This window comes from Triticum dicoccoides, chromosome 5A (assembly GCF_002162155.2).
Source record: "Triticum dicoccoides isolate Atlit2015 ecotype Zavitan chromosome 5A, WEW_v2.0, whole genome shotgun sequence".
Classification (NCBI taxonomy): Eukaryota; Viridiplantae; Streptophyta; class Magnoliopsida; order Poales; family Poaceae; genus Triticum; species Triticum dicoccoides.
Genome location: NC_041388.1, coordinates 270,825,465 through 270,838,890, shown reverse-complemented (window position 1 = coordinate 270,838,890; position 13,426 = coordinate 270,825,465). Strand labels below are relative to the sequence as shown.

Genomic DNA, 13,426 nt, shown 5'->3' with positions numbered 1-13,426 from the left:
TTTTTCCTCTCTCTCTCCTCCATTACTGCCATTAAAGTCCTCTTGCCCGATCTGTCTCTCTAGCCACTCAAACTTGTTGATTTGCTAGGGATTGAAGGAGGAGACCTAGATCTACACTTCCACCAAAGGATATTTGATTCCCCCACACTTTCTTGTGTGGATTTTGTTACTCTTGGGTGCTTGGGCGCCCTACATGGAAGAGGTCACTTCGGAGCCATATTCCATTGTGGTGAAGCTCCGGGGTTTTGTTGGGAGCCTCCAATTAAGTTGTGGAGAGAGACCCAACCTCGTTTGTAAAGGTCCGGTTGCCGCCTTCAAGGGCACCAATAGTGGAATCACGACATCTCGCATTGTGTGAGGGCGTGTGGAGAATATGGTGGCCCTAGTGGCTTCTTGGGGAGCATTGTGCCTCCACACCGCTCTAATGGAGACGTACTTCCTCTCAAAGGGAAGGAACTTCAGTAACACATCCTCGTATTCACCGGCTCCACTCTTGGTTATCTCATCCCTTTACTCGTGCAAGCTTATCTTGTGTTACATCCCTTGCTTGCTTGTGTACTTATTGTTGTTGCATCATATAGGTTGCTCACCTAGTTGCATATCTAGAAAACCTACTTTGATGCAAAGTTTAAATTGGTAAAGAAAAGCTAAAAATTGCTGGTTGCCTATTCACCCCCCTCTAGTCAACTATATCGATCCTTTCAATAAGGAAATATAAATAACAACTTTATTATTGCCTCTACGGCATATTTCCTTCAGTCTCCCACTTGCACTAGAGTCAATAATCTAGATTACATTGTAAAGATTCTAACACCCATGAAGTCTTGGTGCTGATCATGTTTTGCTCGTGAGAGAGGCTTAGTCAACGGGTCTACAACATTCAGATCTGTATGTATCTTGCAAATCTCTATGTCTCCCTCCTTGACTTGATCGCGGATGGAATTGAAGCATCTCTTGATGTGCTTGGTTCTCTTGTGAAATCTGGATTCCTTTGCCAAGGCAATTGCACCAGTATTGTCACAAAAGATTTTCATTGGACCCGATGCACTAGGTATGACACCCAGATCGGATATGAACCCCTTCATCCAGACTCCTTCATTTGCTGCTTCCGAAGCAGCTATGTACTCCGCTTCACACGTAGATCCCGCCACGACGCTCTGCTTGGAACTGCACCAACTGACAGCTCCACCATTCAATAAAAATACGTATCTGGTTTTGTGACTTAGAGTCATCCGGATCAGTGTCAAAGCTAGCATCGACGTAACCATGTACGACGAGCTCTTTGTCACCTCCATAAACGAGAAACATATCCTTAGTCCTTTTCAGGTATTTCAGGATGTTCTTGACCACTGTCCAGTGATCCACTCCTGGATTACTTTGGTACCTCCCTGCTAAACTGATAGCAAGGCACACATCAGGTCTGGTACACAGCATTGCATACATGATAGAACCTATGGCTGAAGCACAGGGAATGACTTTCATTTTCTCTCTATCTTCTGCAGTGGTCGGACATTGAGTCTGACTCAACTTCACACCTTGTAACACAGGCAAGAACCCTTTCTTTGCTTGATCCATTTTGAACTTCTTCAATACTTTATCAAGGTATGTGCTTTGTGAAAGTCCAATTAAGCGTCTTGATCTATCTCTATAGATCTTGATGCCCAATATATAAGAAGCTTCACCGAGGTCTTTCATTGAAATATTCTTATTCAAGTATCCTTTTATGCTATTCAGAAATTCTGTATCATTTCGGATCAACAATATGTCATCTACATATAATATCAGAAATGCTACAGAGCTCCCACTCACTTTCTTGTAAATACATGCTTCTCCAAAAGTCTGTATAAAACCATATGCTTTGATCACACTATCAAAGCGTATATTCCAACTCCGAGAGGCTTGCACCAGTCTATAAATGGATCGCTGGAGCTTGCACACTTTGTTAGCACCTTTTGGATCAACAAAACCTTCTGGTTGCATCATATACAACTCTTCTTTAAGATATCCATTAAGGAATGCAGTTTTGATATCCATTTGCCAAATTTCATAATCATAAAATGTGGCAATTGCTAACATGATTCGGACGGACTTAAGCATCGCTACGGGTGAGAAGGTCTCATCATAGTCAACTCCTTGAAGTTTTCGAAAACCTTTTGCAACAAGTCGAGCTTTGTAGACAGTAACATTACTGTCAGCGTCAGTCTTCTTCTTGAAGATCCATTTATTCTCTATGGCCTGCCAATCAATGGGCAAGTCAACCAAAGTCCACATTTTGTTCTCATACATGGATCCCATCTCAGATTTCATGGCCTCAAGCCATTTTGTGGAATCTGGGCTCAGCATCGCTTCCTCATAGTTCGTAGGTTCGTCATGGTCAAGTAACATGACCTCCACAACAGGATTACTATACCACTCTGGTGCGGATCTTATTCTGGTTGACCTACGAGGTTCAGTAGTAACTTGATCAGAAGTTTCATGATCATCATCATTAGCTTCCTCACTTACTGGTGTAGGAATCACTAGAACTGATTTCTGTGATGAACTACTTTCCAATAAGGGAGTAGGTACAATTACCTCGTCAAGTTCTACTTTCCTCCCACTCACTTCCTTCGAGAGAAACTCCTTCTCTAGAAAGGATCCATTCTTGGCACCAAATATCTTGCCTTCGAATCTGTGATAGAAGGTGTACCCAACAGTCTCCTTTGGGTATCCTATGAAGACACATTTCTCTGATTTGGGTTTGAGCTTATCAGGTTGAAGATTTTTCACATAAGCATCGCAGCCCCAAACTTTAAGAAACGACAACTTGGGTTTCTTGTTAAACCACAGTTCGTATAGTGTCGTCCCAACGGATTTTGATGGTGCCCTATTTAACGTGAATGCAGCTGTCTCTAAAGCATAACCGCAAAACGATAGCGATAAATCAGTGAGAGACATCATAGATCGCACCATATCTAATAAAGTGCGGTTACAACGTTCAGACACACCATTACGCTGTGGTGTTCCAGGTGGCGTGAGCTGCGAAACTATTCCGCATTGTTTCAAATGAAGACCAAACTCGTAACTCTAATATTCTCCTCCATGATCAGATCGTAGAAAACTTAATATTCTAGTTACGATGATTTTCCACTTCGCTCTGAAATTCTTTTAACTTTTCAAATGTTTCGGACTTATGTTTCATCAAGTAGATATACCCATATCTGCTCAAATCATCTGTAAAGGTAAGAAAATAACGATACGCGCTGCGAGCATCAACACTCATCGGACCGCATACATCAGTATGTATTATTTCCAATAAGTCTGTTGCTCGCTCCATTGTTCCGGAGAACGGAGTCTTAGTCATCTTGCCCATGAGGCATGGTTCGCAAGCATCAAGTGATTCGTAATCAAGTGATTCCAAAAGTCCATCAGCATGAAGTTTCTTCATGCGCTTTACACCAATATGACCTAAACGACAGGTCCACAAATAAGTTGCACTATCATTATTAAATTTATATCTTTTGTCTTCAATACTATGAACATGTGTATCACTACTATCAAGGTTTAGTAAAAATAGACCACTCATCAAGGGTTCATGACCATAAAAGATATTAATCATATAAATAGAACAACCATTATTCTCTGATTTAAATGAATAACCGTCTCGCATCAAACAAGATCCAGATATAATGTTCATTCTCAACGCTAGCACCATATAGCAATTATTTATGTCTAAAACTAATCCCGAAGGTAGATGTAGATGTACCATGCCGACAGCGATCATATCGACTTTGGAACCATTTCCCACGCGCATCGTCACCTCGTCCTTAGCCAATCTTCGCTTAATCCGTAGCCCCTGTTTTGAGTTGCAAATATTAGCAACAGAACCAGTATCAAATACCCAAGCGCTACTGCGCATTAGTAAGGTACACATCAATAACATGTATATCAAATATACCTTTCACTTTGCCATCCTACTTCTCCACCAAATACTTGGGGTAGTTCCGCTTCCAGTGACCAGTCCCTTTGCAGTAGAAGCACTCAGTCTCAGGCTTAGGTCCAGACTTGGGCTTCTTCACTTGAGCAGCAACTTGCTTGTCGTTCTTCTTGAAGTTCCCCTTCTTCCCTTTACCCTTTTTCTTGAAACTGGTGGTCTTGTTGACCATCAACTCTTGATGCACCTTCTTGATTTCTACCTCCGCAGCCTTTAGCATTGCGAAGAGCTCGGGAATTGTCTTATCCATCCCTTGCATATTATAGTTCATCACGAAGCTCTTGTAGCTTGGTGGCAGTGATTGAAGAACTCTGTCAATGACACTATCATCAGGAAGATTAACTCCCAGCCGAGTCAAGTGGTTGTCGTACCCATACATCTGAGTATATGTTCACTGACGGAACCATTCTCCTCCATTTTGCAGCTATAGAACTTATTGGAGACTTCATATCTCTCAATCCGGCCATTTGCTTGAAATATTAACTTCATCTCCTGGAACTTCTCATATGCTCCATGACGTTCAAAACGTCGTTAAAGTCCCATTTCTAATCTGTAAAGCATGGCACACTGAACTATCGAGTAGTCATCAGCTTTGCTCTACCAGACGTTCATAACATCTGGTGTTGCTCCTGCACCAGGTTTGTCACCTAGCGGTGCTTCCAGGACGTAATTCTCCTATGTGGCAATGAGGATAATCCTCAAGTTACGGACCCAGTCCGTGTAGTTGCTACCATCATCTTTCAACTTAGCTTTCTCCAGGAACGCATTAAAATTCGACGGAACAACAACACGGGCCATCTATCTACAACAACATAGACATGCAAAATACTATCAGGTACCAAGTTCATGATAAACTAAAGTTCAATTAATCAAATTACTTAAGAACTCTCACTTAGATAGACATCCCTCTAATCATCTAAGTGATCACGTGATCCATATCAACTAAACCAAGTCCGATCATCATGTGAGATGGAGTAGTTTTCAATGGTGAACATCACTATGTTGATCATATCTACTATTTGATTCACACTCGACCTTTCAGTCTCAGTATTCCGAGGACATATCTGCATATGCTAGGCTCATCAAGTTTAACCCGAGTATTCCGCGTGTGCAAAACTGGCTTGCACCCGCGTAGAGCTTATCACACCCGATCATCATGTGGTGTCTTGGCACGACGAACTGTAGCAACGGTGCATACTCATGGAGAACACTTGTACCTTGAAATTTAGTGACAGATCATCTTATAATGCTACTATCGAACTAAGCAAAATAAGATGCATAAAGGATAAACATCACATGCAATCAAATATAAATGATATGATATGGCCATCATCATCTTGTGCCTTTGATCTCCATCTCCAATGCACCGTCATGATCACCATCGTCACCAGCTTGACATCTTGATCTCCATCGAAGCATCGTTGTCGTCTCCTCAACTATTTCTTCTACGACTATCACTACCCCTTAGTGATAAAGTAAAACAATTACATGGCGGTTGCATTTCATACAATAAAGCGACAACCATATGGCTCCTGCCAGTTGCCGATAACTCTGTTACAAAACATGATCATCTCATACAATAAAATTTAGCATCACGTCTTGACCATATCAATCACAACATGCCCTGCAAAAACAAGTTAGACGTCCTCTACTTTGTTGTTGCAAGTTTTACGTGGCTGCTACGGGCTGAGCAAGAACCATTCTTACCTACGCATCATAAACCACAATGCGGTATAGTGATTGCTTTTTGATCTTCAGAAAGAACTATGTTCATTGAACCCGATTCAACTAAAGTTGGAGAAACTGACACCCACTAGCCACCTGTGTGCGAAGCATGTCGGTAGAACCAGTCTCGCGTAAGTGTACGCGTAATGTCGGTCTAAGCCGCTTCATCCAACAATACCGCTGAATCAAGAATCAACTAGTGACGGCAAGCAATATGTATATACCCACGCCCACAACTCCTTTGTGTTCTACTCGTGCATATAACATCTACGAATAGACCTGGCTCGGATGCCACTGTTGGGGAACGCAGTAATTTCAAAATTTTCCTACGCACACGCAAGATCCATCTAGGTGATGCATAACAATGAGAGGGGAAGAGTGTTGTCCAAGTACCCTCGTAGATCGTTAGCGGAAGCGTTATGACAACGCGGTTGATGTAGTCGTACGTCTTCACGATCCGATCGATCCTAGCACCGAAGGTACGGCACCTCCACGATTTGCACACGTTCAGCTCAGTGTCGTCCCGCGAACTCTAGATCTAGCTGAGTGTCGAGGGAGAGTTTTGTCAGCACGACGGCGTGATGACGGTGATGATGAAGCTACCGGCACAGTGCTTCACCTAAGCACTACAACGATATGACCGAGGTGAAAATCTGTGGAGGGGGGCACCGCACACGGCTAAACAATCAACTTGTGTGTCTATGGGGTGCCCCCTCCCCCATATATAAAGGAGTGGAGGAGGGGGAGGGCCAGCCCCTCTATGGCGCGCCCAAGGGGAGTCCTACTCCCACCGGGAGTAGGATCCCCCCTTCCCTAGTTGGATTAGGAGAGGAAGGAAGGGGGAGAGAGGGGGAAGGAAAGGGGGGGCTGGTCCCCCACCCAATTTGGATTAGGCTTGGGGGGGGGGGGGCTCCTAGGCTCCCTTTTCCTCTATCCCACTATGGCCCAATAAGGCCCATATACTTCCCGGGGGGGTTCCGGTAACCTCCCAGTACTCCGGTATATGCCCGAACTCACCCGGAACCATTCTGATGTCCAAACATAGGCTTCCAATATATTGATCTTTATGTCTCGACCATTCTGAGACTCCTCGTCATGTCTGTGATCATATCCGGGACTCTAAACTACCTTCGGTACATCAAAACACATAAACTCATAATACCGATCGTCACCGAACGTTAAGCGCGCGGACCCTACGGGTTCGAGAACTATGTAGACATGACCAAGACTTATCTTTGGTCAATAACCAATAGCGGAACCTGGATGCTCATATTGGTTCCTGCATATTCTACGAAGATCTTTATCGGTCAAACCGCATAACAACATACGTTGTTCCCTTTGTCATCGGTATGTTACTTGCCCGAGATACGATCATCGGTATCTCAATGCCTAGTTCAATCTCATTACCAGCAAGTCTCTTTACTTGTTCCGTAATGCAACATCTCATAACCAACTCATTAGTCACATTGCTTGCAAGGCTGATAGTGATGTGCATCACCGAGAGGGCCCAGAGATACCTCTCCGATACACGGAGTGACAAATCCAAATCTCGATCTATGCCAACTCAACAAACACCATCAGAGACACCTGTAGAGCATCTTTATAGTGACCCAGTTACGTTGTGACATTTGATAGCACACTAAGTGTTCCTCTGATATTCGGGAGTTGCATAATATCGTACTCATAGGAACATGTATAAGTTATGGCGAAAGCAATAGCAGTAAACTAAACGATCATCGTGCTAAGCTAATGGATGGTCAAGTCAATCACATCATTATCTAATGATGTGATCCCATTTATCAAATGACAACTCTTTGTCCATGGCTAGGAAACTTAACCATCTTTGATTAACGAGCTAGTCAGGTAGAGGCATACTAGTGACACTCTGTTTGTCTATGTATTCACACATGTACTAAGTTTCTGGTTAATACAATTCTAGCATGAATAATAAACATTTATCATTATATAAGGAAATATAAATAACAACTTTATTATTGCCTCTAGGGCATATTTCCTTCACTATCAAACATCACAACGTAACTGGGTGACTATAAAGATGCTCTATAGGTGTCTCCGATGGTGCTTGTTGAGTTGGCATAGATCGAGATTAGGATTTGTCACTCCGTGTATCAGAGAGGTATCTCTGGGCCCTCTTGGTAATGCACATCACTATAAGCCTTGTAAGAAATGTAAATAATGAGTTAGTTACGGGATGTAGCATTACAGAACAAGTAAAGAGACTTGCCGGTAATGAGATTGAACTAGGTATTGAGATACCGACGATCGAATCTTGGGCAAGTAACATACCGATGACAAAGGGAACAACGTATGTTGTTATGCGGTTTGACCGATAAAGAACTTCGTAGAATATGTAGGAACCAATATGAGCATCCAGGTTCTGCTATTGGTTATTGACCAGAGATAAGTCTCAGTCATGTCTACATAGTTCTCGAACCCATAGGGTCCGCACGCTTAATGTTCGATGATGATCGGTATTATGAGTTTATGTGTTTTGATGTATCGAAGGTAGTTCGGTGTCCCGGATATGATCACGGACATGACGAGGAGTCTCGGAATGGTCGAGACATAAAGACTGATATATTGGGAGCCTATGTTTGGACATCGGAATGGTTCCGGGTGAGTTCGGGCATATACCAGAGTACCGGGTGGTTACCGGAACCCCCCGGGAAGTATATGGGCCTTATTGGGCCATAGTGGGAGAGAGGAGAAGGGATCCTAGGAGGGGGCGCCCCCCCCCCAAGCCCAATCCCAATTGGGTGGGGGCCCGGCCCCCCTTTCCTTCCCCCTCTCTCCCCCTTCCTTCCTCTCCTAATCCAACTAGGGAAGGGGGGGTCCTACTCCCGGTGGGAGTAGGACTCCCCTTGGGCGCGCCATAGAGGGGTCGACCCTCCCCCTCCTCCACTCCTTTATATACGGGGGAGGGCACCCCATAGACACACAAGTTGATTGTTTAGCCGTGTGTGGTGCCCCCCTCCACAGATTTCCACCTCGGTCATATCATTGCAGTGTTTAGGCGAAGCCCTGCGCCGGTAGCTTCATCATCACCGTCATCACGCCGTCGTGCTGACGAAACTCTCCCTCGACACTCAGCTGGATCTAGAGTTCGCAGGACGTCACCGAGCTAAACGTGTGCAGATCACGAAGGTGCCGTACCTTCGGTGCTAGGATCTGCCGGATGGTGAAGACGTACGACTACATCAACCGCGTTGTCATAACGCTTCAGCTTACGGTCTACGAGGGTACATGGACAACACTCTTCCCCTCTCGTTGCTATGCATCACCTAGATGGATCTTGCGTGTGCGTAGGATTTTTTTTGAAATTACTGCGTTCCCCAACATCTTCACCGTCACGCCGGTGTTAAACTGTCCAACCTCGTTCCTCCATGAATGGTGACCTACGCTAGATGGGTCATCGTGAAGCCAACGTCAACCACATATGAACATCACCTTGGGGAGCCGACCAATAGTTCGGCATCGCGAAGGCCAAATCGTCACGAAGACAACATCGTCACCCCACGGATTGCACGGGTCGAGCATGCCGACGTCACCGCATGGTCACTTCATCAAGCTGGCATCGACTGCCTCACAATATCGGAGCGAATATCTCTATTTAAATGAAATATCTTGGTTTAAAATAAGGGTGAATGAGTGTAAAAGTATCACTCATCAGTTGTCCGCACCCAACTTGAGTCTCGGGAGCTATTGCGCACCGCGTTTCCGTTCCTAAAGTATGCTACCGAGCAAGGCTTGATCCTCGGGCCAATTTTGAGAATCGGCCTGAGTCTCAGGGGCTACTGGGTATCCTTCAGGTGTATCACAGATTTTAGGCCGACACGCACCTTGAGGGCTACTGACTACGCAGCTCAGGATCTCAGCAGAGTATAAGTTGTATCAATTGGAAAAAAATCAGTGAAAAAATCAGCCCAAGACCGAGGTGGTGCACCACCTCGTAAGCAGTCTGGCATAAAGCTCGGTTGCGAGTCGCTGGCTCCACAAAGGATGTTTTCGGCGTTAAGCTCGGCTAAACTCCTTCAACTATTTTCAAGATGGAGGTGATCTATGACACCTCGGATGTAGTTGGACATTGGAGCTCGGCTGCAAGAAGATGCTACCGCATGGGAATAACTCCGAACCCGATGTGTGGCGTGAAAATAACAGGGCATGGATAAAGGACGAGAACTTAAAGGGGCTCCTCGGATGCCCGACATGTGAACTTTCCGGATACACCTTAGCGGTCCTCGAGATAGGAGATGAAAAATATTTACTGAACCAATTTCTCAAGATCGACGACCGAAAACAAAGAAAAGTTCGAAAGAACCAATGAGCGTCGTCAGCTTGAAGACTGGTTCAGAGGTTAAGTCCTGGACTAGGGGGTACTCACCACATCGTCTCCCAATCAGGTGGGTCGGGCCGAGGACCCTCATGGCGGTTCACTAATGGGCCACTTCGGACAACCCATGTCATATAGTACAAGGAAGATTCCAGGAGACTTGGCGCACAAGACGCGGACTCTTCTAAATCCTAGACCTCCGGTGCATTATATAAACCAAGACTAGACTAGTCAATAGATGATCTCATATTCATTAGAATCTTACACAACAATCTCACGAAAAATACCTGTACTCTGTACTATATCCCATATCAATATAATCAAAAGCAGGACATAGGATAGTATCTCTTCGAGGGAGCACGAACCTGGGTAAAATCTCAATGTCTATGTTACCATCATTCCAAGACGTCTAGATCAGGATCTCTACCTGGAGATATGCCGGAATCGTCTCCGACACGCTTTTGTATTCATGTTGTTTAATGTTTCCGAGCTATGTCTGCTCATGATTCGTGCCTCTATTTGAAGTTCATATCCTATGAGGTCACATCTATACTTATTATTAAAGGGAATAGATATTCTTAGTTTGTTTTAGTCCTTTTCGTTTCTACACACGCTAAGTCATCTGGGCTAGGTATTGATGGGACTTTTATGAGCTTCCATAGAGACTGTGAAAATAATTGGGTCAAAATAAACCAACATTGTGTTAATTGAACAGAGGGCCTCCTGTCTGGCTCTTCGATGTAACAACCAACTAGCTACACATCTTTCACGTTTACTAACCTCACCTCGCTCTTTTACTATGATTCCGATCAGTAAATATTTGATCGGCATTAGGAATCAACCAACGGACGGTTAAAACAATGAAGAGCAGACATCATGTTTAGGGTGAGCTAATTAAGCGAATGCGCTAATTAAAGAAAGGATTGTGGGCTTAAATAGAATATTTAAATGGATGTGACTAATTAAAGAAAGAATTATGGATAAACCGGTGGAATAACTAAAAGAAAGATTGTCAACTTAATAAATAGAATATATTCAAATGGATGGGGCTAATTAAAGAAAGGATTTGAGATAAAAAGGTAGGATAATTAAAAGGACGTATCCGTAGGCTTCAAGGTGGTGGGGCTACTAAATCAAAAAAGGAAGGAATTGCCTTTAAAAAAACGAAGGATTTGATTTGCGACTAAAACTGATTAGGACGTCATGGTAATTAATAGAAAGATTATACTCAAATGGAATTAGTGGGACATTATGCCCGGCAGAGAAAATATGAACACGGCTAAATTGCATCTTATTTTTTATGTTCAGTTTGTAGAAGAATGTTGGATTGCAACATGTTCTCCGTAGTGAATCCGGTGCTATGGGACATTATGCTTGCACAAAACATCAATTTTTTTCGTTGCAACGCACGGGCATATGTACTAGTATCTTTTAAACAACATTTACGAGAGTTGTGACCTAGCTGGATACATTCAAGCCGAGCAGGTTGTCCAACAGAGTTTCTCTCTGTTATACACATCAGGTTGTAATCCTCTTGGAGTCCTGGTTGAACCTTATTTTAGTTATGTTTGCTCAGCTCATAGGGATAGGCCATGCCCTGTAATTCAAGGTTTTCTTGTTTCTCACCTGCAGGGTTATGTACTTTCACTTTGTATATGAGCTGATATATATGACGCTGTTGGCGCCTTCATCTGTTAAAAAAAGAATAAAGCATGACAAATAATAGAGTGATAAAACAAAATCAAATATCCTAAATTCTGAACAACCGTTCTTTTCATATATCAAAAAAATAATCCTGTTATACATATCCTGGAAGTTATTGTGTAGTGGTCTAAAACTAATCCAAGCCCTAAATCTAATTCACAAATTCCCCTCAATTTCTCTGGAACCATAACCCTAGAATCAAAATCGACAGGGAGGAGAGGAGAAGAACTTACAAGGCGATGCCGGAGGGGGAGGCCCAACGATGGCCCTGTGTCGGAGTGGCCTTGACATCCTCGGCAAAAGCAAAAGTCGCCGCGACTGTTTTTGAATTTTCTTTTATGAAGAATAATGGTACTTGCAAACCTTTAGCTTGTGACTGACTCTGCGTACGTGATAGGTCTTTTATTTCGGGCACGACTATTCCGCACCCGGACTCACATGGGCCCTGGTGTGAACACTAAATTTATTTTAAATAGCAAAATAGTAAAAAAAAACATAATTTTTCGTAGTGAAAGATCCTCATGTTTGTGATGCTTGGTGCAAAATTTAGTGAAGTTTGGACATTCAAGGAGCTCGTGGCAAAAAAGTTTAATTTCAGGTGTGTGAGAAGCTTTTGAAAGCATCACCGTTACATTCGATTTTGTCTTTTTTGCCATGAGCTCCTCGAATGTCCAAACATCCTGAAATTTTCCACGAATATCACACATTTGAGCATATTGCATCGCAAAAAAATAGTATTTTTTTAAATTTTTCTGTTATTTATATTAGTTTACTGTTCATCAGGTAGATGAGTGTGAGCACCGAAATAAATTATCGTTTTCTTTTTTTCTTTTTTTTGAGGGGATGTACGTGTCAGTAGCTAGCTTAGTCAGCTTGCCACGCTACCTAACTAACGTCAGCGAGGGCGAGGTGTACGTAGACCGGAAGGCGGCGAGTTATATCAATCTCTTCTCGCTTCTTTGGTGGAGCTAGCTAGAAGCATGCATAAGCATAAGCTACCAGAACTGCCTGGCCATCATCGCCCCAACAAGATGAAGCGAAAATACGTGCATATTGAACATATAAAGGACAAGCAAGTGCGCCCAACTAGCGGCACCATCCGCGTCTCCTTTTATTCGCCACTGTAGCAACGCGGAGAGAGACAAGTCCCGAGCGCCCCATCTCCCCTCCTCTCGCCTCTTCCATCGCCTCCTCCCCTCTCCTCTCTCTCTCCGTCTCCTCCCTCTCAACCCTAGCCGCCACCACCCACCCTCTACTGCTCCACCACGCACCCACCTCCCCTCTGGATCAGCTGCAGACCGGCTGGTGCGCGCAGGCGGCGGCGCTCCACTCAAGGGCAAAGGGAGGCAACGGCGGCGGTGGTCCCTGCAGGAAAAGTATGACGGCGGTGGCGCTCGATTCAATCTGTAGTAGAGAGAGGTGGAAGAAATAGAGAGGAAATAGGAGAGGGAGGTGCGGCGACGGGAGGGAGAGCGTCACCGGCGGTAGATTCCCCAGCCCCGTCCTGGAGCTGGGGCCGTGGGCACGGCCTGCGTTTGGCGAGGAAGGGCGAGCGCAGCGGTGAACTGAGCTCCTTCCCCGGCCCCTCTTGGGTGCGGCCTGCGTTTGGCGAGGGCGGGCGAGCGGAGCGGCGGGCTGAGCTCCGTCCTCAGCCCCTCTTCATCACGTGCGAC

The 13,426-nt window shown here is 44.4% G+C and overlaps 1 protein-coding gene across 1 annotated transcript in view; it reads left to right on the top strand.

Moving 5' to 3' along the window:
• Positions 1-11,641: 11,641 nt before the first annotated feature.
• LOC119299422 overlaps positions 11,642-13,426 on the top strand; it is a 5,111-nt gene continuing 3,326 nt past the window's right edge. Inside the window, exon 1 of the mRNA XM_037576657.1 lies at positions 11,642-11,648. Coding sequence (XP_037432554.1) covers positions 11,642-11,648 — 7 coding nt within the window. The remainder of the gene's footprint in view (positions 11,649-13,426) is intronic.